A 25,895-nucleotide genomic window follows, 5' to 3' on the forward strand; every position below is an offset into this window, starting at 1 on the left:
ATTTTGTCCAGAAACCAACAGTCCAAAACCACAAATTATTCAATTTAGATAAAGATACATTTTGTATTGCTGTATTATGAAGTATGTGTTATGGTATATAAAGTCCCTTTAGACGTGCTTGTAATAACATGTAATATAGTGTCTTACGATAGATAGATAGATAGATAGATAGATAGATAGATAGATAGTACTTCATTAATTCCAGCATTAACTCTTTCAATGTGATTTGTTTCAGTTACATTCGGTTAAAGTACAAGCATGTGATTTTTGAAGAATTTATGTTGATAGCAGGCAATTTTAAAAAACACTAGATACTAAAACTCAACCTGGACATAACATGATGGAGGAAGGATTTTTTTTTTTCTAACTTTTCATTACCTTGAGCAAATCTTGTTGGGGGTGGGGTTTGGAGGAGGATAAGGGGAGAAGAAAAACAAGCATCAGAATTAAGCAACACTTTATTGTGCTTTTGTTGTATTTTCATGTATTGATGTAATTAGTCTAAGGTTTCTTGTTTTGTTTTTTTCCCTTTTTGGGTGAAGATGCTTCCTCTCCAATGTATGAATGATTGTAAGAAAATAAATAAATAAATAATTGATCACAACAAAAAAAACTGGACATAACATTTTAAGCCAACTGTGCACAAAGATGATCCTTGTTTTTAAGGTCCCAAAAACTGGACTCTGACCATTTCCTTCTCAGCAGTACAGACTATTTTTTTACTGTCCATGTCTAGACACCGAGTAACCATACTGATTTACTTATTTATCCTGTCCTGTTTCAGATCCAGTCATCCTGACAGACCTAGTTGTCATCCTGATTAACATCATCTACCAACACCCCAAACCTCTGCACAGTGATGCCTCACACACAGGTGAGGTCCCACACACTCATACACGGAAATAACCTACGGCAAAGAGTTTTGGCTTCCTCCCTGTTTTCTGTACAGCCTGTGAGTCTGAGATTGGGGAGTGAAGGAACACAGTGACCCTCCCTATGAGGCGTAAGCATTCCTCAGAACATTTCTTTCATCTCTCAACCTTGTACCGAGTCACGACATACTGTGGTTGCCTCCTGGAAGACCTTGCTTTATTGCTCCATTCATTCTTATAAATTACACTGCAGCAACTTTGCTGCCAGTAATCAATAGTGTCCCTACCTTGACTTTGTCAGAGAAAGATCATCTCCTTTGGCTGCTGCAGAGAGTCATGCTGAGCAGTTCATAGATTTATATTTATATTAATATTTTACCTGCAGTCGGATGACAGTATTTTCTGAATAGTATCTTTAGATTGTGTGTGTGTGTGTGTGTGTGTGTGTGTGTGTGTGTGTGTGTGTGTGTGTGTGTGTGTGTGTGTGTGTGTGTGTGTGTGTGTGTGTGTGTGTGTGTGTGTGTGTGTGTGTGTGCGCGCGCAATATTTAAGTAAAAATACACTGTCACAAAAAGAATGACACTTAGTTAATGTTCGAACACTGATGTGAAGCGGAGCGTGCAGAGCAAAAGTCTGCTGCGCGCAATCTTGACTTTTTTTACATTCCTCTTATCACAGTGTTTTTTCTGCCACAAACGCAACCATTGCCACGATTGAACCTGCCGTATAACGCCACTTGCTGGTCTGGTGTGCGGGACTTGGGGACTGCCAGGGGAACTGGATTATGCTCTGGCCATGGGCTTGCCACTAGATCATGGCTGTCCTCCTCCGTCGGGTGGTGGCACAGTAGTCTGCTAAAAGTGATCAGGGTTTCAATAATATGTATATCCAGTACAATCAGTCTATCCATGTTAACAAGGACATTTTTAGAGCCGTTTTCTCAGCATTAAACTGCTATGTAAGAAACACAGTTACGCGGGTGTTATAAGTGGGGGTACCTACTCACCGCAGGAGGTGTCGGTATTCAGTAAGAAGTAAGTAGCACTGGTACAGAGCTATTACCAGCAAAACGTAATTAAAGTTGTGGTATCACATTTCATAAACTGATCATGTTTTGTTTGTAAAAGTACAATAGTTCCCTAGCGGAGCAGAGGTATACTAGCATACAGTGGAAATGCTTGTGTATAGTACAAAGATTTCAAAATTATACTTAACTATTTGAATAAATGTACGTAGTTATTTTCTACCATGTGAAATATTGTCAATAATTTTATCCGTGTAAGATTGGTTTAAAGATCACCTTTACGGTCCTCATAGATGCCTGTATGAACCTGTGTCTTGGGTGATCAGATTGATACTGTACATAAAAGCAAAAAATGCATCAGTCCAGGTTTAAACACACTCACGATGACAATGTTTGAATGTTTTATGTGTCTAGTATATAAATGGAAAAATCACAGATCCAGGCAGGAAAACCCCACGAATGTCTAGCAGCGTTGGTAGGAGCATCGTTAGAAATTTGATTCCCAGGTTATCGACAAATGGGGCACAAGCAAGACAATGAGCTTAGTGTCAGTTTTAAAAGATATAAATATTGCAAGATGTATTGACATGCATGTAATTCAGTTAAATATTTGTGTGTTCAGACTCCCTGTCGCCCAGCTGTCTGGCGATGGAGGTGCTGTGGATGCTGTGTGAGAGGACGGAGTGCGCTGCAGAGTGTCTCTACCAGACCCCTGTAATAGAGACACTGCTGGCTCCTGTTATAGCTCTGCTCAATGGACAGCAGGTGAAAAGCTCACACTAAACACACATATACACTCACATTTGTTAAGATATGAGTAGAATACCACAAACATGAGTCATAGTTTAATAAATACAAAATTGATACACAGAAAGTTTGAAATTGAGCTTATAGTGCTCATCAATAGGCAGTTAAACTACTCCCCATTTTAAAAATAACAAAGACCAATCATATAATGTAATGACATATAATGTCTTATTGCCATTGACCCTTTTATATCACAAATATGTTGGTTTGTAGCTTCCTAGTGATCTAAATTATATTTCAAGGACTACTACAAACTGCTAAGTTTCGAATCTGGGCAAGACTTGAATACTTAATTTTTCTCTGGTGTTGAAATGGTCAGATTTAAAGATGTCTCACTGTGACACAAAATATTAGACTATGGCAGCTTTAAAAGTCATTAAAAATGCTTCGGCCTTTAGCCCTTACCCTACCATCCATCAACTTGCTTTATCCTCTGACCAGTAGCTCTAATTTTATCCCTCAGCATTAAATGCACAACATTTTTTTTTACCATATTTCCCCAAACCATGTTTTTAACCTTGATTCCAACACCATATCTAAATCCTAAAATGTTTGTTACAATCATGTTAGGACACAAAAGAGCAGCTGTTAACTTGTCACAGCAGGATCGTTTTTATCAGTTTGGTCAGCCTTTGAAATTATAGAAGCATCACCTATGAAAATAAATATAATAGCTTTTTCTTAGTTCCATCATTGCCCAAGTTTAATGATATTTCTAATTTGAATATCTGTTCATCCTGTTCATCTGGGATTCTACTTGTTTCTGAAGCAGCTGGGTAATTCTGTTTATTCTCCACGGTTTGCAGGCCAAATTAAAATCTCCTTCAGCAACACTGACTCTCATCGCTGATGTTCTGGCTCGCATCGCAAACACCGACAGAGGATTAGCTCTTTTCTTATACGAGAAGAATCTAGTTGTAGCCCACAGCGAGAGGTGAGACGGTGTGGTTGAATTCTGATTAAATACAGTGTCTTTTTGTATATTTGATGGTAATGAATAAATTACATTTTTTTCTGACTTAGCAAGAAGACTTCAATATAGAGTAAGTTTGCGTAACAAATCCCCCTGGTTCTGCACAGAGAGCAGATTAGACCCGAGGATGTTAGTCACTGCGAATATATCTTTGATCTACTCAAGTCTCATTAATAAAAGATTGTTTTTCTGAGTTTTTGCTATAAAGATATTCAGGGTCACTCAGTGGCCTCAAGTTTCTTTTTGTGTTCTGTTGTAATTGGCTGACCTTGACCAGTCTGTCCAAGCTTGTTGTTGTGAATTAGCAAAAATACATTCACCAAAGCTGATACCACGGAGTATAAACTGTTTTGACTAATGTGCTCTAATCCACATGAATCCTGTATGTACTTCCTCTGAGAAATATGTTGTGAAAATGAGCATTTGTTTATTCATTTCAAACATAAATACAAATCACACGAAAGAAGTATAAAATACAGATGAGGGCAGTAGCAGAGTGGCAATCGGGAGAGTCGGGACTTTTCCCGGTGGGCCGGTAGTGTTTCGAGGCCGTGAGGGCCGGTCTGATAATGGTTATACATTGCAAGTTCTTAGCAACGCCATCCGGCGGCCTGGTGTGCGGCCGCTGCCCGCTGGTCAAACTGTGCAGCTTCTGTCAACCCCGTACGGCGGGCGCAGCAGCCTCTTATTTCAATACAAACGCAGGCTAATCAGAAAGCACTAACGAAGTGCAGGTCTCAACTATGTCTAGGATTTTCAGAAATAAAATATAGGGGGATCAGTGAGCGGCCCCTCCCCAAATGGCATGGCCCTGGTCGGCCTATGACGTAAAGCCAATGAACACTTGTTTTTTTCCTCGTCACGTTTGGAAGTCTATCGTTAACGTTAACAAACAGTGTGTGAGTCTAATGATGGAAAGCCAAAAAAGAAAAGGGAAAGGTGGCGCTGAGAAGGTCAGTCTCAAAAGGAAAAAGTTAGCTTGGCAGTCCGTTCCAATGCGCTACTTGCGTTGGGCTAGTGTGGATCGTGTTACTGTGCTGTGTGTTGTTCATTCATTCACCGGACCATCCGAAAGAAAAAAAAAAAAAAAAGGAAGGGGGAAAAAAAACTGGCTATAACTCCCTGGACATTTTTCTAAGCACCACATCTCATATTGTACACATAAAAAAAAAAAATATATATATATCTTGTGTCTCTTGTCAACACATTTCTCTTTGTCTCATTTGCAGAACCTTTGCCGCTCATGTCATTGTCCAGTTCACCCTCAGGCTGCTGGATAAGGAGCTGTCATCACTAAGTGAATCCGACATGTCCCATACATCATGTGGAGCCTTTATCTTTGTCTGTAGGCAGATGTACAACACCTGTGAGGGTTTGCAGGTTCTCCGACCCTACGGCCTGCACAAGGCTGTAGCTGCTGCATGGAAAAAGGTACCTGCACCTAATTTGTCAATATAACACTGATCAACCTTTCAGTTTCACATAGTAAGGACACTTTATTTATAAAGCACATTTAAAAACCAGGGTAACAAGGTGCAGTCAGACAATAGCCTGATAAAGTTTCAGATTTAAAAAAGGACAACTGGTTAATATTTGGGAAACTGGTGTTTGTTGTAGATTTGCAGTGTTAACCTATGTGGTGTAACAAAAACAAAACACATGGTAAACATCTAATTAAACACATTAGAAATACAATTAAGCATCATAATATTGGTGTTGCCATGTGGAATTGGATGTTTATTACAGGCTGATTCTGTACAGTAAATGCAAGAAAGGAGATCATCTTAACATTGTAAAAGATGGAAGATAAAGGTTGTATCTGAATCTTTTTTTCTAGAATACCTAATGGAGGGGTGTCCATGTCTAATGATCAGTTTCATTGGCTAGAATACTCCTGTCATGTTTCATTTGCTTGATGAATGCCGTGCTCTCTCTTTATTCATTCACTGCAGCAGAAAAAGTGCCACCACTGCTTGCAAATGGAGGGAATTAACTAACCATTGTAATCTGCTTCATTTTAGAATTCTGCTTTTGTCACAACAATGTTATAAAATAAGAATATAGTACTGAAAAACAAAACTGAAATGCAAAACTGAAAACAAAAACAGACAGTTGAATGTGCAACCAAAACCAAAAATAACTCCTGCTACAATACAGCTACAGAGGAAAACCGAAAAGACAAGTAGTGAAACTGCTTCTGCTACAGGTAGGAGACATCATTAATGTTTAGTAGATATCGCCTCAAGCCTTTGTGTTAATTATTAATCATCAGCCTGCATGTACTGCAATCTAATGCACGGACAGTACGTACTACAGGATGTCTCAAATCCCAGTCCAACTATGTTTTCATAGTGTTACATAGTGTACCAACAACATTGACCTCAGTTTACCCGTTATAAAAAGATACTGACATGCCCCCCAGAGTTTCTGGGAGGCATCTTAAGGAGGCATATGATTTTAATTGCTTCATAGGAAAAAAAACGTTAAAGGTTTGATTGATTAGAATGACAGCCTTGACCCTGATTTCTATTGTTGTCAGATGGCGCTATAAGGTTTAAACTTTCTTAGTGTTGTTGCACAGAGTAAAGGAAATAAATTCAATTCACTAGTGCCCTCATTTAGTTTTTCAGTAAGATGCACCAAGCTCTAATATAATATGCATGTCTAACCCGAACAATGAGTTGTAAGAGATTGCATATTTCCAGATTAATATTTAAAATGCAGCTGTATTTCATAAAAATTTAGAATAATTTTTTAAGGTAAAATGAACACAAATTATGTATTTTATATAATTAAATGATAAATTTTAGATATTAAGAATTGCAATATCAAGACAGTGCATAAAAGGCTGGTTGTAGACCAACAGTACAGCAATTTATAGAGTACAGTGAGAGTCACAGAAAGGAAATCACAAATGTTAAATAATTTATGAAACACAACTGGGTTCCAAAATATCCTACAGTGTACACTCTAAAATGTCCCCATATTAATCTGTAGGTTAAAGTTACCTTCAGATGTGCCCACAAACTCATACACGTGTGTGTATTTAAAAAAAAATAATTTAGAATTAAAAAAAGAACGAATAACATTTTATTCTTTATAACTTCTTTATTTCTAGACCAGTTCCTTGTCGGAAAGAGTTCCAACACCTGTACCTGGAGCCGCTGCTGGAACATCCACCCAGGATGTACAGAACATGTGAGGCCAGTTTATTCAAATCCCTGGAATTAAAGTAGTGAATAGTCATAACGCAATATTAAGTATTACAGAGACTGAACTCGGACATTTAAAGACACAGAATGATTCTTTTCCACCCCATCGTCAAGCTACTTAGAGACAGAATTCTCAAAACAAAATTTGAATAAACTGTTTAGGGATATGTAAATTAAACCCACCTACAGTAAGCTTGTTTGCTTCTCAGATATGAAGCTTATAAACATACTTAATACCTTTTTAAATATATTAAATGCAAGAGAAGATTTAGTGATCATGCAACAACACCTAAATAAATTCCAATACCAACATACTGTATGCGCAATAGTAACACATTGGGAAAGCTATTGTAAACAAACCACCCACATAAAAATAATGTCTACCATTAACAGCCTTTTGTATCCATTAAACCATTTACACTATGTGCATCAGTATATGTGTTGATCTGAATTAGGGTTCAGAAACAGTGTGGTTGCTGATTGGGAAGTGACTATAAAAGTTAAGTTGTCCTTAGTGGACACCACCATTTATCTACCTCTAACAGTAACACATGGAAAGGCCTCCTATAGCTAAGCAGTGTTATCACATGGGATGCAATGCAAAATATTCAAGGATACATAATTATCTTCTTTGTGTTCATCATTGTCAGAAGATTTAAAGGATTTATGCTGATGCAAGTTATTGTCTCTAGACGCAACAGATCTTGTTAGGCCACGCAAAACTGAGTTAACCTCACAAATAACACAGATGTAAGGAGCTCCTGAAGAAATTCCAGACTGAACTATTGTTAAATAAAAATCCACAATAAAAAAAAATAACAATTAGGGGTAATCTGACCACAAATACTTCTATACTACTTTAACTTTTCTTGGCTAAGAAGCTTGTTTACCACCTGTACATTAGGCACTTTTCTCGATTGTTCACCTCTGTAAGGAATTGCTTGACTTACTTATCCCTGCAACTGCAAGTCTCTCTTGTCGACTTTGGAACAGGCATATCTGGGAGGAGACGTTGTTGGACAGCCTGCTGAACTTTGCTGCAACTCCTAAAGGCCTGCTGCTGCTCCAGCAGACAGGAGCCATCAATGAGTGTCTCTCCTACATGTTCTCTCGCTTTACTAAAAAACTACAGGTAATTACAAACACTGTACTTCACATTGTGTAACACTGTACTTCACAATGCTACACAATTATAGAACAGTTTTTTTCTATTTTTCCTTTTCCATCATAAAAATACTACCTTTTACTTCACAGTTAATATACAGAGTTTGTTGAGAGGAGGAGTTTTCTTCCAACCTTTATTCATAGACTGTAGATTTGTGGAGTCAAATGCTCTCTGCAACGCCCTGCTCCACACATACACAGTCAAACGAGGAAACTTCCCAATCCAATTGCAGTTGCTTCAGTGTAGTGCAGGGGTTAAATGACTTGCTGAGGGGCACCTCAACTGTGGTACTGAGGGAGCTGTACTACTCATTTCCTTTTCCACCTAGTTTCTAATCCTGCAATCCAACAAGTGCTTGACTTTGCAACTGCTGAATGAAGATACTACTACTAATAAGGAACTCCAGATGTTGCCAGAATCATTAGTTAGTTAGTTAGTTGTAAAAGCACTTGTAGTAGATTTTATGTAAGCTAGTCATATAACTCTATATTGCCACTTTCATATGACTCTACTCTACTACTGCAGAAGTGCTGATAAGCGATGAAACTGTTTCATCACCTTTATGGAAACCCTGGAAGAATTAACTTTGGCAGTGGCTCGGTTTTTAATCCTTCTTGATAGCATCAATGTGCTAAAGTAATATGCTGTTCAAGTGATTCTTTGCCACATTGACTTGATTTACAGTGAGCCAACCCTGAAGCTAGGATGCAGAATTAGTAATCATTACACACGTTCCATCAATTAGATTTTTTTCCATTGAATTACAATGTAAAGTTACCATTTGCTTTAGAGAAACATATCTTGATGGCAATAGATAAAAACGTTACATTTCTTTTTGTTAACATACATATGAGTTATAGAGTTGTGTGATATCTGAAAAGATAGAGATACTGCTTTTTCAAGATTGTAGAAGTGTCATATCAGTTTGTTTACTGAATCACAAATGTGCAATTCTCGCTTTTCTTTTTTTGTGCTACATTAATCCTTTACTTGTCTTACCTCTCCAAACCTCTGATTCAGTCTGTATGTATACTTTACATGCAGAAACGAAAACTGTAAAGTACTAAAATATTTTAGGGGATTATGGGGTTTCTGTAGGTGAGCCGCTGTGAGAAGTTTGGATATGGGGTGATGGTGACACAGGTGGCAGCAACTGCTCCAGGGGTGGCAGCTTTGCACAGTTCAGGTACTAAAGCACAAACTTGCACAAACAAACACTTGCCAGCTGTGATGCGTAAGCTGAATACATTCCACATATCAGGAACATATTGCTAGGTGAGAAAAAAGGGAACGGTAGTGGCATACAACCAGTACAGTTTGTAAGTGTAAAGTTAAATTGTATATTTGGAAGCATCTGGGTAGCTGAATGCTGTTGACTATATAATTGCAATTTCTATGGTTTGAATCTGGATCAGGACCTTTGTTCCATGTTATCACCCCCCCACCCCCTCCATCCTGACTGTGTCTACTCTCTCCTGTCCAACAAGGCTTAAATGCCCAAAGAACCTGTCGTAATATTAGTGTTATCCTAATTATTGACATTTGAATGTTGCTGTATCAAAACATTGAAACTTAAAAATAAATAGAAAACAGATATATTGCTTGCAATTTCAATTGCACTACTGTCACATATATAATAATTCCAAACTCACAAATGAAATGTTTTGTGTCAGTTTAGAGTTTAGAGGTTAGACTTTCTCCATGCACAGTCATATTAAAACCACTTTTGTTGCAGGTTTTGTCCGGGCACTGGTAGTAGAGCTGTGGTCTGTTCTTGAGTGCGGCAGTGAAGATGTTGGGGTGGTCCGTCCCAAGCCCACACCCATGGACCCCATAGACAGGAGCTGCCTCAAGGTATTGTGGGTATGTGTGTGGGAGAAAGTGCAGTTTTATGTCAAACGATGTTCTGAAATGGGATCAAACTGTGAGTGTGTGTGTGTGAGTGTGTGTGTGTGAGTGTGTGTGTGTGTGTGAGTGAGTGAGTGAGAAGTTGTCTCTCAGTGAAACTAGCCAAGTGAATACAGACAGCCAGTGAAGTGTGAACTGTGCCCTGCCACTGGTGACGTTAAAGCCTGCCTTATCAGTGGGTTAGCTGCCAGGTTACATACATACAGTCAGGCATCCAAGCCAGCACATGGGAACTGTTGGGATCAGATAAATAAGCAATTAAAACATGTGTGATGATGTGTGTACGTAAACAAACTAAATATGTAGCACAGACTTATTGCAACACATTGTTGGAAGATTAGCTCTGATGTACGGACAGCTGTATGGTAGGGAGATCAGTAATATTTTCACCTTTTGTGAGTTCAGAATTTTGTTGTTGGTAGTTCTTTTGGATTCATTTGTGTTGGAATACAAGCAGACACATAATAAAAAATACAAGCAGACACATAATAAAACATGTTGAAGCTTGTAATGCACCTGAAACATCAGACAGGAGCAGATAAAAGCAGGGACTACAGATAAACATACTATATATATATATATATATTAAAAAATAACCCCCCCACACACACACACAGTGTAACAGCAAAATATGTTAAAACACAAACAATAAATAGGTGGTACAAATTACAATAAATGTAATAAAAATGGATTAAATCTGGATGAAAATAGGCAATGGCTTCATGCCTGATTAGTTTCAACTTAATTTAAAATCCTCTCAGTTGTGAGTTTAGTTCTAATTTCACTCTTTGCCCCGGTCTTATGTTTTTAAGGCTTTCTCTAACCCCGTGTTTGTCTGTCTCTCACATTTTGCCTCACATTTTGACTGACACCCACTTTTCAACAGGCCCACCCAAAACATTTCTTCAAAAAACATTAATGAATTAATATATTATAATTTGGTTAAGAATTATTAAAAATCGGCAAATAATCTCCTAATTTGTGCTAAAATTGTCTAAATGTTTAGTTTTCAAAAACAATTTTAAAAAACTGGTCATGTTTATTTTTATGTTTCTGCGCAAGTTCAGCAGACAGTGAGGTTCGGATCGGATGTAGCTTGTCGGTATGCTAGGCTAGGTCCCAGTGATCTGAGAGTTTGAAAATCATTTCCAGTAAAGGACAAGGTTGCAACAGTCGTTGTTTAGGTACCTTAAACGTGCACGAACGGTCTCAGAGTCATCGCTGCAACCAGGAGATGAAGGAGAGCTGAGATCCACAACGCCGAGCACATCTTTGTCTCGGACACCGCAGGATGCTAACGCGGCTAGGGCTAGCGCGGCCAGCGCGACCAGCGACGGTGCTAATGCCTTTGCCTCTGCCTCGCGAGTGGATGATATAGCCCCTATGGATATAGCCCTGTGAATCGGTCTTCCGTGGATGAGCCCGCAACTCAACCAGTGCTAAAGTATCCGGTCACTTCTTCTGCTGAGTTTAATTGTGTAGGACCGCCAGAGGATAACAGTAAGGTATGTGGCTACTCTGCCTGTATTGTATTATGTTGTTATATGAGATATATGGATTAAAATAATCAATTCATAACCCGCTACCGAAGCTGCAGGCGCAGTTCTCTTTCTATAACAGCTTGTTACGGTTGTCAAGTTGTTTTTTCCCTCATGGTTTTCTCTTGTTATGGCCAATAATGCTTTAGGGCTATTAATGCGATGTATTTATTTTTGTTAAACATGTTTATAACCTGAATCATCACACTAAAGTAAGGAAATAACTTGAGTCTTGTTTTACATGACAGATGACGTTGTCAATGAACACGTTCTGTGGCCGAGTATTGATTGAAACTGTCGGGCAGTGTTGTTGATTTGTATATTGTTGAAAACTTAAAACAGTTGAAAAGAATTGTGAAATATTCGGCCTCATGTTATACGAGCAGAACTAAACTATGTTTTGGGGAAATATTAGATTCCTGACCACTTTTATAGTCTATAGGCCTGAGTTTAGGAGAGATGCGCTATAGCACAGCCAGGTATGGTGCGTAATGGAGAGTCTTCTTTTGGTCAGAACCAAGGAGAACCAAGGAGAGCGATCGCGGATAGGTCCGTCCTTTGCACCGAAACTTTTTACAATGCAACAACATTTTTAAAGAGCATCAAGCTATTACAATCTTTATTATGAAAGCACGTATCATATATATATATATATATATATATATATATATATATATATATATATATATATATATATATATGTATATATATATATATATATATGTATATATATAATATAACTATTAGGTTAAACAGGGATTTGATAACGTTTTTAATTTAAGGCCCACCCAAAATTGTTCTGGCCCATCCAAAACTGGAATCCTGGCGCCGTGCCTGACACACACACACACACACACACACACACACACACACACACACATACATACACACACACACACACACACACACACACACACACACACACACACACACACACACACACACACACACACACACACACACAGTGTAACAGCAAAATATTTTAATACACAAACAATAAATAGGTGGTACAAATTACAATAAAAGTAATAAAAATTGATTAAATCTGGATGAAAATAGGCAATGGCTACAACCCTGATTACAGTTTCAACTTAATTTAAAATCATCTCAGTTGTGAGTTTAGTTCTAATTTCCCTCTTTGCCCCTGTCTTTCTTATGTTTTTAAGGCTTTCTCTAACCCCGTGTTTGTCTGTCTGTCTCACATTTTGCCTCTCCAGTCCTTCCTGTCCATAGTCAACCTGCTCTCCTCCTCCCAATCGGTGTGGGAGCTCATGGGCCGGCAGCCTCTGGCCAACAAGAGTGAATATACCCTGAGAGAGATGCCAACCTCCATTCCTGTGAGTGTTTTTCACACTGTGTAGTCCAAACTTCATGCAATGCCTCTTTCAGCCATTTGAGGGCATGTTTGCACTTTTCATTTTGCCTTCCACCACCACCCATGCATTGGTTTTCCCTTGCAAAGGCCTGCTCCTAAACCCCCAAAACACAGAGGCTGATGTACATTTTTCATCTTACACATCGTAAATACCAACAGTTTTCTTTTTTGCACCATAACTGCTGTATTTTTCTTCACACCCTCTCACTTTACTCCACAGGATCTGATTGATAGGCTGATTGTTGTGAATTCAGATGCAAAGATCCATTCCCTGTTCCACTATGAGCAGTCTCACACATTTGGCCTGAGGTGAGATTGATATATATTTTTATATTTATATATACTTTTTATATTATTACTTAACATCAGTGGGGAGGCACATGGTATTGGATTAGCACCTAGTGCACACACACACACACACACACACACACACACACACACACACACACACACACATACACAGGTTTGTGGCACTATCTTTGACATAATAATGCATTCCTTAGCCCCTTACCCTAACCTTATCCATCACAACTAAATGCCTAACCTTACCATAACCTAATTATATCCCTAATCCTAAAACACTTAAACACACACATACACCACACACTTGTACACGGGTACATATGTGTCTTGGTTGTGTGTACAATGCTCCGGTGGTTGCTGTGCATTGCTTTGCTTTTTTTTATGTTTTTGGCTTTCTGAATCACAATAGCTTTGACTTGTTTGGAGCCTTGCTGACTCACTCACTCTGTGTGGGCCTGTCAGTCAGGTCACTCCTATTAACGTCCAGAGGCCAAGTGAAAGGAACAAGATGTTCTGTTAATTTGCCTCTCAGACTGATGGATTCACTGACAAACTTATGGTTCGCTAAATGTAGCATTTTACTATTAATAAGTGACGTCAAACCATGTTAATTTTAAGGTATTGGTTTATTAACCTTAAACCAACAACTTCTGAGTAAATCTGCTGTATTAATGTTTGGCCATGAACACAGCAAATTCTACGTTTGAAGCTTCTACACAGCTTGGTTTCATTCTTTATTGGCCTGAATGTTTTTTGTTTTTTTGGATGTGTGTGCGGTGTGTGTTAATTTACCATTTTAATTAAGCTAAACAATAAATGGGTAATATGAAGTGACCTGACGGCCAGTCTGGTTATGAAACTTGATTTCAAATCCTAAACCTGCAGTAACTGATTTTTTTGGTCACTTGGTGGCAGCGGAAACAAGTTGATGTGAAAACAGCATTGACATACTGTATCACCTTTCAAGTTGATATTTTGAACTTGTCACAAAACACTTGCTTATTTACACATCCAGCACTTATAGACCAACATTAGCTTTCATTTGGAGTCGTGTTTCTGGCCGCATCAGTCTAACCCCAATTTTCCACTGGGCGTCTTTGCTGTGTTCCGGTTTTGTTCCGTCCTCCGCCACGCCCCATACCACACCGGGAGCGTCTTGCTGCCCGACTCGCAGATTTTAGGACTTTTTTTCAGATAGAAGAACTTTACAGAACAATCATGTGCTTATTGAGCTAGCATCCACCTTCTGCACTCATGCACTTAAACTCCATGCCTTCTCTATTCTGGCGTTGTCCTTTATACAACAGTGATGTCTTAGTATGTTTTTCCACATCCAAGATGAATCTCTCGTCGTCTGTGGTGTTGTAGAGGAGACATATATGATATTGGGAAGGGGGGCATGGGACGGGACGGGACTGCATACTCTTGCTGTTTCACTTCCTGCCCAGCTGTCCGAGCGCCCCATGGCTCGCCTGAAAATAGACCTGCCGCAAATCTTTAGCGGAGCGGAGAGCTGCGCATGCTTCTGGGACGCGCCACGGTGGATGGATTATTATTATTATGACTAAACAAGCAACAATCACAGATAAGGTTGGAAAGAACATCCCTAGGTGATATTTATTAACAACTACACTCTAAAACTCAGCTTATCTGCTTTATTAGGGCTGTGTGGGTGCAGTTTGATCAGATATGCTTGAGTCTCCTAGGAACGTCTGAAAACCACCCACAACTGTCATTCTGATGAACTGACATCACATTTTGATTCAAGTATTGCTAAGTATGTGAAATCACTGTTGTGTAACTGAGACCGGCCCACTTCAGACTAATGAAGAAGAAAAAAAAAGCAGTGAGAAAACAGCACAGGCACAAATCTCTCATATGAAATAACAGTGTTCCTGTAGGACCCATCAAGCATCCACCCATCGCCGATTGAGATATGTTTTCAGGGCCTTTTAACATCCAAACACAGAGTGGAAAATGTACAAATAGTGAATAAATGCTGACTCAGTTTGATGTCTCTGTAAAAGGAGGTTAGGGGTGTATTATTTAGTCTGACGGCAGCTGGCCAGAGAGACCTCCTTGTTGCAGTCGTTGTAGAGGACACTTTACCACAGAACAGTAAAACGTGCAGCAGTTTTGCACACACTTAAGGAGCTAACACATCACAGGAAGCAGAGCAAGCTGTGGCCATTCATGCATTGGATATTTGAAACATCCTGCCACATTCCTCTTTTGCAGGGATCTTCAACAGGGGGTCCGGGACCCCTAGGGGATCCTCGGAGTCAATGCAGGGGGGCCTCCAAATTATTGTTAATTTTTGAAAGTTTTATTATTTTTTTTACTGGCCTATAGATAAGGTAGTCACTAAGGCAATCTACAGACACAGTTAATCCTAAGGATTCACTGTGCCACATGTATGTGTAACATTAAAACTTGATTTATAAAATAATGTCAACAATTATTAGGCTATTTTAATAGCTTAGTAGTTTATGCAAAAAAAGGTGTGTGTGTGTGTATATATATATATATATATATATATATATATATATATATATATATATATATATATATATATATATATATATATATATATATATATATATATATATATATACATACATACATACATACATACATACATACATACATACATACATACATACATACATGTATGTATTAGGGGGGCCTGTTCCATCTCTCTTTCAGTTAAGGGGTCCTTAGCATAAAAAACACTGAAGACCCCTAATCTATTGGATTATGAAGTAGCTCATATATGAAGCGTTCCGGTGCGACTTTCATGTTGTATTGGATCTTCGCATACCAACAATTTGATGTTACTCCGTAGTGTAAAGCTGTATTTAATTACTTTATGGGTTAGACTGTTGTAGTTTGTGTTGGCCCAGTATGTATTTAGTGGAGAACACCGCCCTCTGCAGCATAAAGGTCAGTAAAGCTCTTCAGTAAACAGGATTGATTAATATACTAAACTGTTTCACACATGTTGCCCTTAAACATTTTATTTCCAAGGCTTTTATCAAGACTCTTTTCTTACCGTGCTCAGATGGTTCATCACAGTGTTGAATTATAAAGAGACTGGTTTTGCTACCTCAATTTATTTTTATTGTCATTGTCTACAAGGTAGCGGAAAGATTCCCTCCTGAAATTCCAGGCAAACTGCTTTGTTAATACAAAAAGATAAAATGGCTACATGATTAAAAAGCATGACCATTTAGCCCACACTGGTCTACCTCAGGGTCAAACTATCACACATGTTATGCTTTGGTCTTGTTTTTATTAATATAGCTGCGATAGTAAAGTTTTTTTTTTAGTAGTTTTTGTACTTTAATGAAGCAGTGTGCCTTAAATTTCTAGGGGAAATCTATTCCCTTCCTTGTGGATCCTATTAGCCTATCCCTGAATCAGGAGCACCTGCTCTTCCTCCATTGTCAGGGCACTCTGCCTAAATAATTAGCACAGGTGTCGATCTATCACGTTAGCTGCATAACAAACTATATACCAGGTCTATGTTTATAAAAGATAATTTAGTTGTGAGAATATGCTCATTATTAGTATTTGTATTAGTATTAGTATAGTATTAGTATTCTATGTTGCTCATATTGCATATTCAAGTCTCTCAAAATACTTTTCGACTTTCACATGACACTGAGCTCCAAGAGCTTCAAGACCTTTGGTTTGCTACTGAAGACTTACATCTTTAGGAACGGATTGTTCATGTGTTTTTGGACAACAATGAAACTCTATGGCACAGAGGAATATGATATATCAAACTTGAGATACACACACAATACTTGTCAGCATGATCAGTTCAATGTTTTTTAATTGGATATGTTGACAATAACAAAATATAGAATATTGCTAACCCTATCCTCAAAGCAGCCATCAGAATGAAATCTCTGGAGCTGGTTTGAACTATTGCAATTTTAATGAAATTGCGTTGGTTCTGCAATTGGCTCTGAGGTGGAAACCAGCCTTGGACTACACTCCAGCAGTATGTCAAAACTTCTTTATAGGCCTTAAATCTTTTCTAACATATTGATCGCAGGTTTAGTCACCAGCACCACTCTCTGGCAAACATGCACCAAGCATTCCTGAAGTCCAGCCCTCTTGGAAAAAGAGTTGCCAAAATTTCCACCCCTCTTGATCTTCATAAGCCAATGAGAGCTAAAATCCCTCAGCCCTTTTCCTTGTTGCTAAAAGCCTCTTTGTTGTCATGGCAACTAGCACCCTTTGCCCATGGTTTCCCCTCTCTGAATTGTTTTGATGCCTTTTATTCCTCTCTCCGCTCTTCTGATGGCTCTGAACACATCAAGTGTGTGTGTGTGCTTGTGTAGAACGTCACACATTTGAACCTTTTTAAGTAGTAGCAAAAACTCCACTAAGCACTACAGTTATGATTATGGTCATGCTACATTAAAAAAATATGACAGGAGTAGGACAAGGAAGGACACACACATAACACATCTTGTTGACACTGACCACCTATGCACTAACGTGAAGCAAAAAGCTGTCACAGACTTTATTGTAGCTGGAGTTTTAGGGCTGGGAATAAATAGATATTTAGTTTTATTATGTGGCGATGGACAAGTTAAATGTGAAAGCACCCAAAATGGACAACAAAGTGGAAGAGATTGTTTTGTTTAATGCGGACATATTAAAAAAACTGAGATTACCTGCAGTGTAGTAAAGAGTCATGGTGTTGTTGGGAGGTTTATGCAGTGTTAAGGCCCAAATGAGATCTAATTGATCTTTTCACATACACAGCCTTTGGGCTTTTCAGTCTGCTACCTGAATATGTGCAGATCATTAAAGCAATTGTTTTCATTAGCAAAGATTGGTGTAGTTTCTAGTTTTTGTCTCTTATTTGTATCGTTTAAGCAGGATGTGCAAACTTATTTTGTCATTTCCACAAATCTACAGCTAAGGATTCCTTCATTTCCAGAGATTTTCTTTGCATTACTGCACCTTTTCAATGTTTTTGTGATTGATTTCACCAGGCCCTCCCGACTGCCAATGACAAAATCCTCCCAAATAGTATGTCCGTTAAGTTGACCATTTGCAGCTTACCTCAGGCATGACCAATCAATCAGCAGCGTGATCTTCGGTCAAACTGGCAAGCAGATTACACTTTGTTTTGATTGGGTTATTCATAAATCCTCTGATACATGTGTGCACATCATCAAGTGAGTAATCATCTGTCATTAATGGGTGTCGTTAAAGTGAGCTGTAGTCCTCCTCGGCATGAATGTCAACCTCAGATGAGATGGATTGTAGTGTTTCAAAGGTCTTAACCATCCAGCCTCAGTGTTTCCCTTTTGTGTCCTAGTTTAGGAAGTGAATGGATGTCCTGTTTCCAATAAGGAAACAAGTCAACTAGTAAAATCAACTTTAATGTGGACTCTTGAAATCTTTCCTTCACTTTAATGGCCAAGTAAGTGTGAGCACATACAGGGAATTTGACTCTGGCTTTTTAGATAGAGATGGTCCGATACCATTTTTTTCTTCCCGATACCGATTCTGATACCTGAACTTGCGTATTGGCCGATACCGAGTACTGATCCGATACTAGTGTGTCATATATTTTATTATATTTTAACATCTGTATACTACTATCCCTGTATGGATGTGATATGATTTCTATCTTTGTTGTTGGTCTGGCTCAGGTTAAACTCAAACAATGAATGCCACATAACTTTCTTTTATTCTCCAGTTTGACAGTCAGTTATAATGGAAAAAGGACATAAACTACTTTAACATAGATTTTCTTTAGGGCTTTATTATGTGGTATCAGATTGGTGCATAAACTCCAGTACTTCCCGATACCAGCGTTTTAGGCAGTATCCGAGGCGATACAGTTACTGGTATTGGTATTGGAACATCTCTCCTCTTAATGTACACACACACACACAGATATACATAAAAAAAACAAAGAAAAACAAGGGCAGCAAAGCTGAACAACAAATTATTGGTACTGCCCTACTTTGTGTGTTATTAGCCTTTCTGCATTACCCACATTAGGGTAGTTTGGCAACTAAATGGCTTGGCACAGTTAAAGCCACCAGATTTGACAGCATTAGCTGCTGTGATTCCTTACAAATGACCCGTGTCTGTTGGAGCAGCCGAACAGTTAAGTTATATTGTTTGTTTTTAGCCATTTCTGCTAAAAGGTGTTGGGTACAAGTATGTTACTGTAGGCCTTGGAGAGCTTGGAGAGCCTTGGAGACCATCCTGCGAAGCAAAGTTTGGCAGCAGTATTTTTTGATTTACAACTTTTTCAAATAAATCAATAAAATAGCTGTAATGATGATTTTTTTTTTAAACTGATTAATCAATTAAGTCATTTTCTAAGCAAAAAGACCAAATGTTCAGCACCTGTTCTAATTCTTTATGTCACGGCATAGTACTGGTACAATGTTTTGTTGTTAGGTCTGGGGTATTTAATTACTGCTATGATTTATGGCTGTATCAGCTACTAACAGGCCACTACACGCACTGAATCAAGCAACAAAGGCAAGTTGCTTGATCGGCAACATGTGGCCATGATGTGAATATTTGATGATGTTTAGTGTTCCCGTAAGTCAGTAAACTGAATATTTTTAAGCTCTGGGAAGTTGTGATGGGCATTTTATTTACTATTATCAGATGTTTATAGATGAGACAATTAATTGAGGAACTAATCAGCAGACGAATTGATAATGAAAATAAAGTTGCACCGCTTGAATCAAAATTCCTACAGGCAACATTCCCACTGATGTTTTCAAAAGGTTGCCAATGAATTGCTATTCAGAACAGCTAAACGTTTTAAAAGACCTCAGTCAGTCTTCACTTCACCCCAATTGATAAGCGAAGCCTATCATGGAGACAAACTGGAAGCAGGGCTGGTTCTGTATTTCTTAGTTTCAAACCGAGAGAGGTCAGAAGGCCTGACAGACTCTCAGCCTCTTGCTGTGCTGCTGTCAGAATGAGTGAGTCGAGCTGCCAGTCAGGAGTCCAAGCAACTGCCCAGCACATCAGGAAAGGAAGCAGCTGCTTAAAAGGAGACATGTTTCACAAGGACTTACACACAAAACAGCATGCAGAGCTTAACACTACTACCTCTTATACGTATATGCGTATCTTATCGTCTTATACGTACAAGGACACACACACTGTTAGGAATTGAAATTATATTTTGTAAAAGCCAGGATCTGAGTTTTTTTAAACAGCCTTTTAAATGTGTAAAAATAAACCTGACGTTTCTGTTCACTCCATTGTGCATGTGCTGTTTTGTAAGCCTTATGTTTTCCTTTTTTTTTTTTTTATTAAACCAATAGCTTAACAGTAGTTAACTAATAGCAGTGATAAAGTAGAAGGAAATCAACTTGGACATATTCATAAAACTGTACAAGAATACAATAACATCAACTATCAAACTAATTTAAAGACTTGACCTTAAGCATCAGTATATCTGCAGAAAAGACCAAACAATGGTCGGAGACTGTTATTGATTAAGATCAAACAGAAGCAGTTGAATCATCCTAAATGTGCTCTGTTGCTTTGTCTGTAATCTGTATTAGAGCTAACCTCTTTCAGTCTATTGACTGACTAATGGGTTGTTATGGTTATGCTCTAGCTCCATTCTTAATGCACAGATATTAGAGTGTTATTGATCTTCTTCTTCGATCTACTTCTCAGCAAGAAAGCAAATGAGGCATTTTCCAAAATGTGAAACAATTATTCAAACCTAAAGTTCTATGGTTCTGTAGTAGATTAAAACTTTTCTAATAATAAAAGAAAATCCAAAATAGACAGGGGAACATTTGCAAACATTCCTATATATATATATATATATATATATATATATATATATATATATATATATATATATATATATATATATATATATATATATATATATATATATATATATATATTTTCATTCATTCACTCTTACTTATATCTGGCCTTAACAAAAGTGAGACTATAATGTGTTAAATGAGAACAACATAGTCCAGCTGAAATCACTGACATGATAACAAGACCTATTTTTATAGATGTATTTATAGAAGACAAGTTTTTCCATATTAATTGAAGGAGTAGAGAGCAGAGCAGGCAGACAATATGAGAATTAACTAGATTATTTTTGATTAAAGCTTCACACCGGTGACACACATATGGGATCTTTCTAAATTCAGATAAGCTCAGCTGCTGATGGTGGGGATGTGAAATTTGGGTCTTGAGAAATGGGTTACCATCCTTGTTCTCTTGGTATTTTTTTGCTTATTCTACCAAAAAGTGTTACTAATAAAACTGTGACCAGCAGTAACACTGAAGTTAAAAAGTCACCAATGCATCAAAAGATGTTATGAAGCTTTTCCTCTCTACAGGTATTGGATCATAGAAAACACAGAGCTAAAACACACTGTAGCTTCCCAAAATGCTGCTGGAGCTTAAAGGCCTGCTTGAGCCTGGTGTCATTACCAGCAACTAGAAAATGAACCGTGAAGCTTTTCTGAAGGGCTTCCTACTTAACAAAGCTTACAATTGGCTGCGGCTAGGTGGTGAAAAACTGTGTTGACTGATCCAGCACTTGCAGACATCGTACAATGCCAGGGGAAATGGACAACCAAAGTCCAAATGGGGTCTTTGTCTGCATGGTTTTACCCTGCAGGACAGTATGTACTACATTACAGTCTGAACTGCCCGGTGCTGCTGTTCTGCTACTTTTTCTCAAAATGCCAGTCCCCTCTGTATTTTTTATGTCTTGTTTGTTTGTTTGTTTGTTTGTTGCTGCAGACTGCTTAGTGTGCTCTGCTGTAATCTGGACTCCTTTCTGCTGCTGGAGAGCCAGTACAACATCTGCTCCATGCTGCTGCAGAGCCAGAGGGAGAATGTCACTGAGCTGGACACCGATGATGGGTATGAACCAACAACGCATAGTTAAAAATGTATGGTTGGAAAGTTTTAATATTGTCAATTACTTAAACAAATCTGTCACGATGATCTAACTATTTGTATCATTAGTGTTATTAACGGAGTAGCATTATATCCTTTTTATAACTTTCAAAACACAACAAAATACTTTATTTTTCAGAAACTTAACGTCTGCCATAAATCCCAAGTAATGCATTCAAACATTAATTATCAGTCTTTTTTTTATCTCTCAACCAACTTGTGTGATGGGAACAGCATCACTGAAGTCAGAAAGTATTGAGAGACAAAACTATTGTCTTACTGGTTTTGGTCTTTTCATTAGTTGTTGGTTAAAAAATATAGAGTAAAGCCAGTATTATAAATGCATTTAATGTAATATAATTTAAAAACAGAAAGGAAATAGTTTAATGCTTTCTCTCCGAGAGTGAAATGAAAATCGGATTACTGTGCATTAACTATGGAGCCTGAGCCGGTTAGCTTAGCTTAGCATAATGCCTGAAAGCAGCGGGGGGGTGGGCTGGATGGCTAGCCTGGTTCAAAAGAGTTAAAAAAAAAACAACTCTCACTAACATTTCTAAAGCTCACTAATTAACATGTGATGTCTGGTTTGTTTAGTCTGTAAACAAACAAAAATGTAAACAAAAAAGGAGCTACATGCTAGAGCTATTTTTTGACAAACAGCAGTGTATCCATCCGCCCAGTAATTCTGTGCAGCTTCCCGGGTCAGTCAGTGGGCACATGTTTTGTAATAGGTCTCTGTAAAGGCACAATGATGCACAACCTGTTACGACAAGACCTTGCGATGATGTTCAGAGTTACCGTGCCGCCAATGTTTCCGCCAAGTGTTTGTCAAGGAACAGTTACAGCATCTAACTCCCCCTAAAAACCACAGACTGTTGTTTATACATTTAGTGTTTGTGTATGTATCTCGTTGGTAGGTATTTTTTAACTTTAGAAAGAACGAGTCTATGGTCTTCATGCTGAGCTAGGCTAATCACATTTTGATTTGTTCTTAGCAAGCACACAGACTTTAGCTTGATATTGATCTCATTGTACTCTCGGAAAAAAACTGATATGCGTATTTCTGAAAAACTATTGTTTTAATATGCTTCCTGTACTTGGATATTGCCCTTATAGCTTTCCTAGAAAGTTCACTTTACTCCAGTCAGAGCTTACCTGAACTAAGGGAAGTCAGATATTTAGACATTTAAATAGTTTCCACATTGAGCACACTCAACTTGCACACAGTCATTCTCTCTCTCGTTCAGTAAAGGCTTTTTGCTCCTCTGTGCATTACCCTGATGTGACAGGGCACTTTCAAATGTAATCACTGCTCAGAATGAGAAATTGTTTGTGTGTTTGCTTTGTCACAAATTGGAAAGACAGTGAAAAGGCCATTTCTAAAAAGTGGGTGTTCAAGAGTCCCTCTCTCTTGGTAATGGCTGGCAGAGCTGTGGCTATTGGTTATGAATGGAAATGGCCCTGAAAAGCCTACTCACATTGTACGTCTGAGTCTTGACTCAATGTTTGGAGAATGATGACTTGTTAATTTCTTCTCCCTTTCATGCCCTCTGTTTTCTCATGCTCCCATTGTCATTGCAGACATCATTATCTCTTTTTTTCTTTTTACCCTATTCTTGTCTTCCTCTTTTCACTCCTGTTAATGTTTTTTGGGGGGTTTTTTGGCATCTGATTTGCCCTACTTTTTGTTGTCATTCATGTTTTTGTTTTTTTTATTATTTCCTGCTCTGACCTTTTTTAATATCAGTGAAACCCAAAGCAGTTTATACATTTTATTTGACCCCAGCTGTTTGAGCTTCGAGATACAGTATATATCATACTCAAATAAATGTATGCAAATTACATTTTGTCGCAATTGGCCATTGGAAAGAGCACTGTAAAAGAAAATACTCTCCTTTATTACCAAATTCAAGTCCAAATTGCTTCAGTTATAAGTACTATCCACCAAGGTTGACACCATTGCACCATAAAGTGCCTTAATAATTTGAATATTCTCTGATCTTATCTAAAATTCTAACATTGAAGCTCTTCTCCCCTTGTTTTCTTACTGTAATGTACAGTAATGATAGTCATTCAGAGGCTTCAAACTGTGCACAAAGTCTTTTAGAAGACTTTTCAAAGAAAGTTATCTGAGCTCCAATAAATTGGGGTGAGATTTTGAAGTGTTAGTGAATTGGATGGCATATTAATTGGCATGACCTTGTCTTCCCAAACATATTCCAAGAAAATGTGATTTACATGTTTTGTGTTGTACATATGCAAATCTAGTCCTTTCCTTTTAACCTTTTCTTTTTCTTTAAATGTCTTTCTCGTTCGATCATCTTGCAGACATGCTATAGCACACAAGTGTCCGCGCATAAACGTTTATTTCATTAGGGCCTAAGTCCTTTGTAACTTTTTATTGTTTACTTTGGTTCCTTTTGCACCACCTCTTCCACTTCCATCTTTGTTTAATCCCCTATCGTGTCTGTTCAACATTCCCAGGGAGTTCATAATCGACAACTTATCAGTGGAGAGGAATCACGTGCTGGTTCGTGTTAGTGTGGTGGGAGGTCCGTCTGAGAGGATGCTTCCTCCTCGAGCACTGCAACAGGTCAGCTATATTCTACTTTTTATTGGTACAATCTATGGCTCCTGTCTACCTCACAGTTTTTGGTGAGTCAAATTGTTTTTTGTACAAAAGAAAATGTGTGTTTTATCCATTGGGGTTGAAGTCCACAACTGGTAAGATGTGGACAAAATTCTTTTTTTTTCTCTTATTGTCAGTGTTGTTAGTTGTTTTTATGAACCAGCTAAATGCTATACAACCACCACAACAGTAGCGTTTCTGTGAGGCTGTAGTGGACAGATATTTTGTAGAAATGTCAGTGCCCAAAGAATCCTAACAACTATCCTTTTTGGTGAAATGTTGTTTTCCTAGGTAAGTATTGTTTACAGAAGACAAAGACCTTAACACTTCACAACTGGTGTTTTTTTTGGATAGCATCACAGACCGATACAAGCCTACATCACTGTTATTTGGACAACTGTGATTGCTTTTTATTACATCATTATTTTTCTTTCTCTGGTCTGATCATTGCCACTGATTAAAGTGACTAAATGAATTGTTTAATCTGCCCTTTAATTATTCTTTAATCACAATATTATGAAATTCTTCATTAACGCAAACTCAGTCAGAGTTTGTGCTACTGGCAATTTAATTTTTTACAAACGGGGCTTCAGTCGTTCTTTGCAGCTTTATTTACTCAGCATCTTTTGGATATATATAAATTATTTAGGTGTTGTTTATGCTGAACACAAAACAGGAAACTAATTTCCGCTGAGGTCAATAAAAGGATATCAGAGAGAGTTCGAAAGGGGAGAGTGTAAATTAGTTTAGCGAGTGTTTCCTTTGTGTTTCACAGGTTTCTTTTATTCATCTCTCCTGTCACTTGTACAAGGACCAGAACGCTGTTAAATAAGTACTTATTTTGTGTGAAGTATCATTGTGTTAAAACAATGGTTTTTCCTCATGGTTATATATACCGTTAAGTACCTAAAATCACATTGCATGCAAAATTATTATCTTCAGCAGCAGCAGAGTCCCAAAGCTGTATAAGAAAGGCGCCTCACCAACATACATGGCTCTGTGCATCTTTTCTAACATTGTCAGAGCAGCACGTCACCTGAGAGGCAGATTTAAATACCAGGGATAACAGGGATTATTATGAGCGGAGGGCACAGACATTGGATAACCAGGCCTGCATTTAGAGCACATTTTTTTGGC

General features: G+C 38.1%; 1 protein-coding gene across 6 annotated transcripts in view; it reads left to right on the plus strand.

Annotated features, from left to right (window-relative positions):
- The window catches only part of tbc1d32 (TBC1 domain family, member 32), a 76,573-nt gene that overhangs the window by 12,667 nt on the left and 38,011 nt on the right, over positions 1-25,895 (plus strand). For 3 of the 6 annotated variants that reach the window (XM_028604741.1, XM_028604740.1, XM_028604742.1), the window contains exons 14-25: positions 785-874; positions 2,519-2,661; positions 3,510-3,637; positions 4,906-5,107; positions 6,795-6,874; positions 7,882-8,020; positions 9,152-9,239; positions 9,789-9,916; positions 12,717-12,836; positions 13,095-13,183; positions 21,971-22,093; positions 24,614-24,722. In XM_028604741.1, the coding sequence (XP_028460542.1) occupies positions 785-874; positions 2,519-2,661; positions 3,510-3,637; positions 4,906-5,107; positions 6,795-6,874; positions 7,882-8,020; positions 9,152-9,239; positions 9,789-9,916; positions 12,717-12,836; positions 13,095-13,183; positions 21,971-22,093; positions 24,614-24,722 (1,439 nt within the window). The remainder of the gene's footprint in view (positions 1-784; positions 875-2,518; positions 2,662-3,509; positions 3,638-4,905; positions 5,108-6,794; positions 6,875-7,881; positions 8,021-9,151; positions 9,240-9,788; positions 9,917-12,716; positions 12,837-13,094; positions 13,184-21,970; positions 22,094-24,613; positions 24,723-25,895) is intronic. The other 3 variants (XM_028604743.1, XM_028604744.1, XM_028604745.1) reach the window with 3 other exon arrangements.

Source organism: Perca flavescens, chromosome 18, assembly GCF_004354835.1.
Source record: "Perca flavescens isolate YP-PL-M2 chromosome 18, PFLA_1.0, whole genome shotgun sequence".
Taxonomy (NCBI): Eukaryota; Metazoa; Chordata; class Actinopteri; order Perciformes; family Percidae; genus Perca; species Perca flavescens.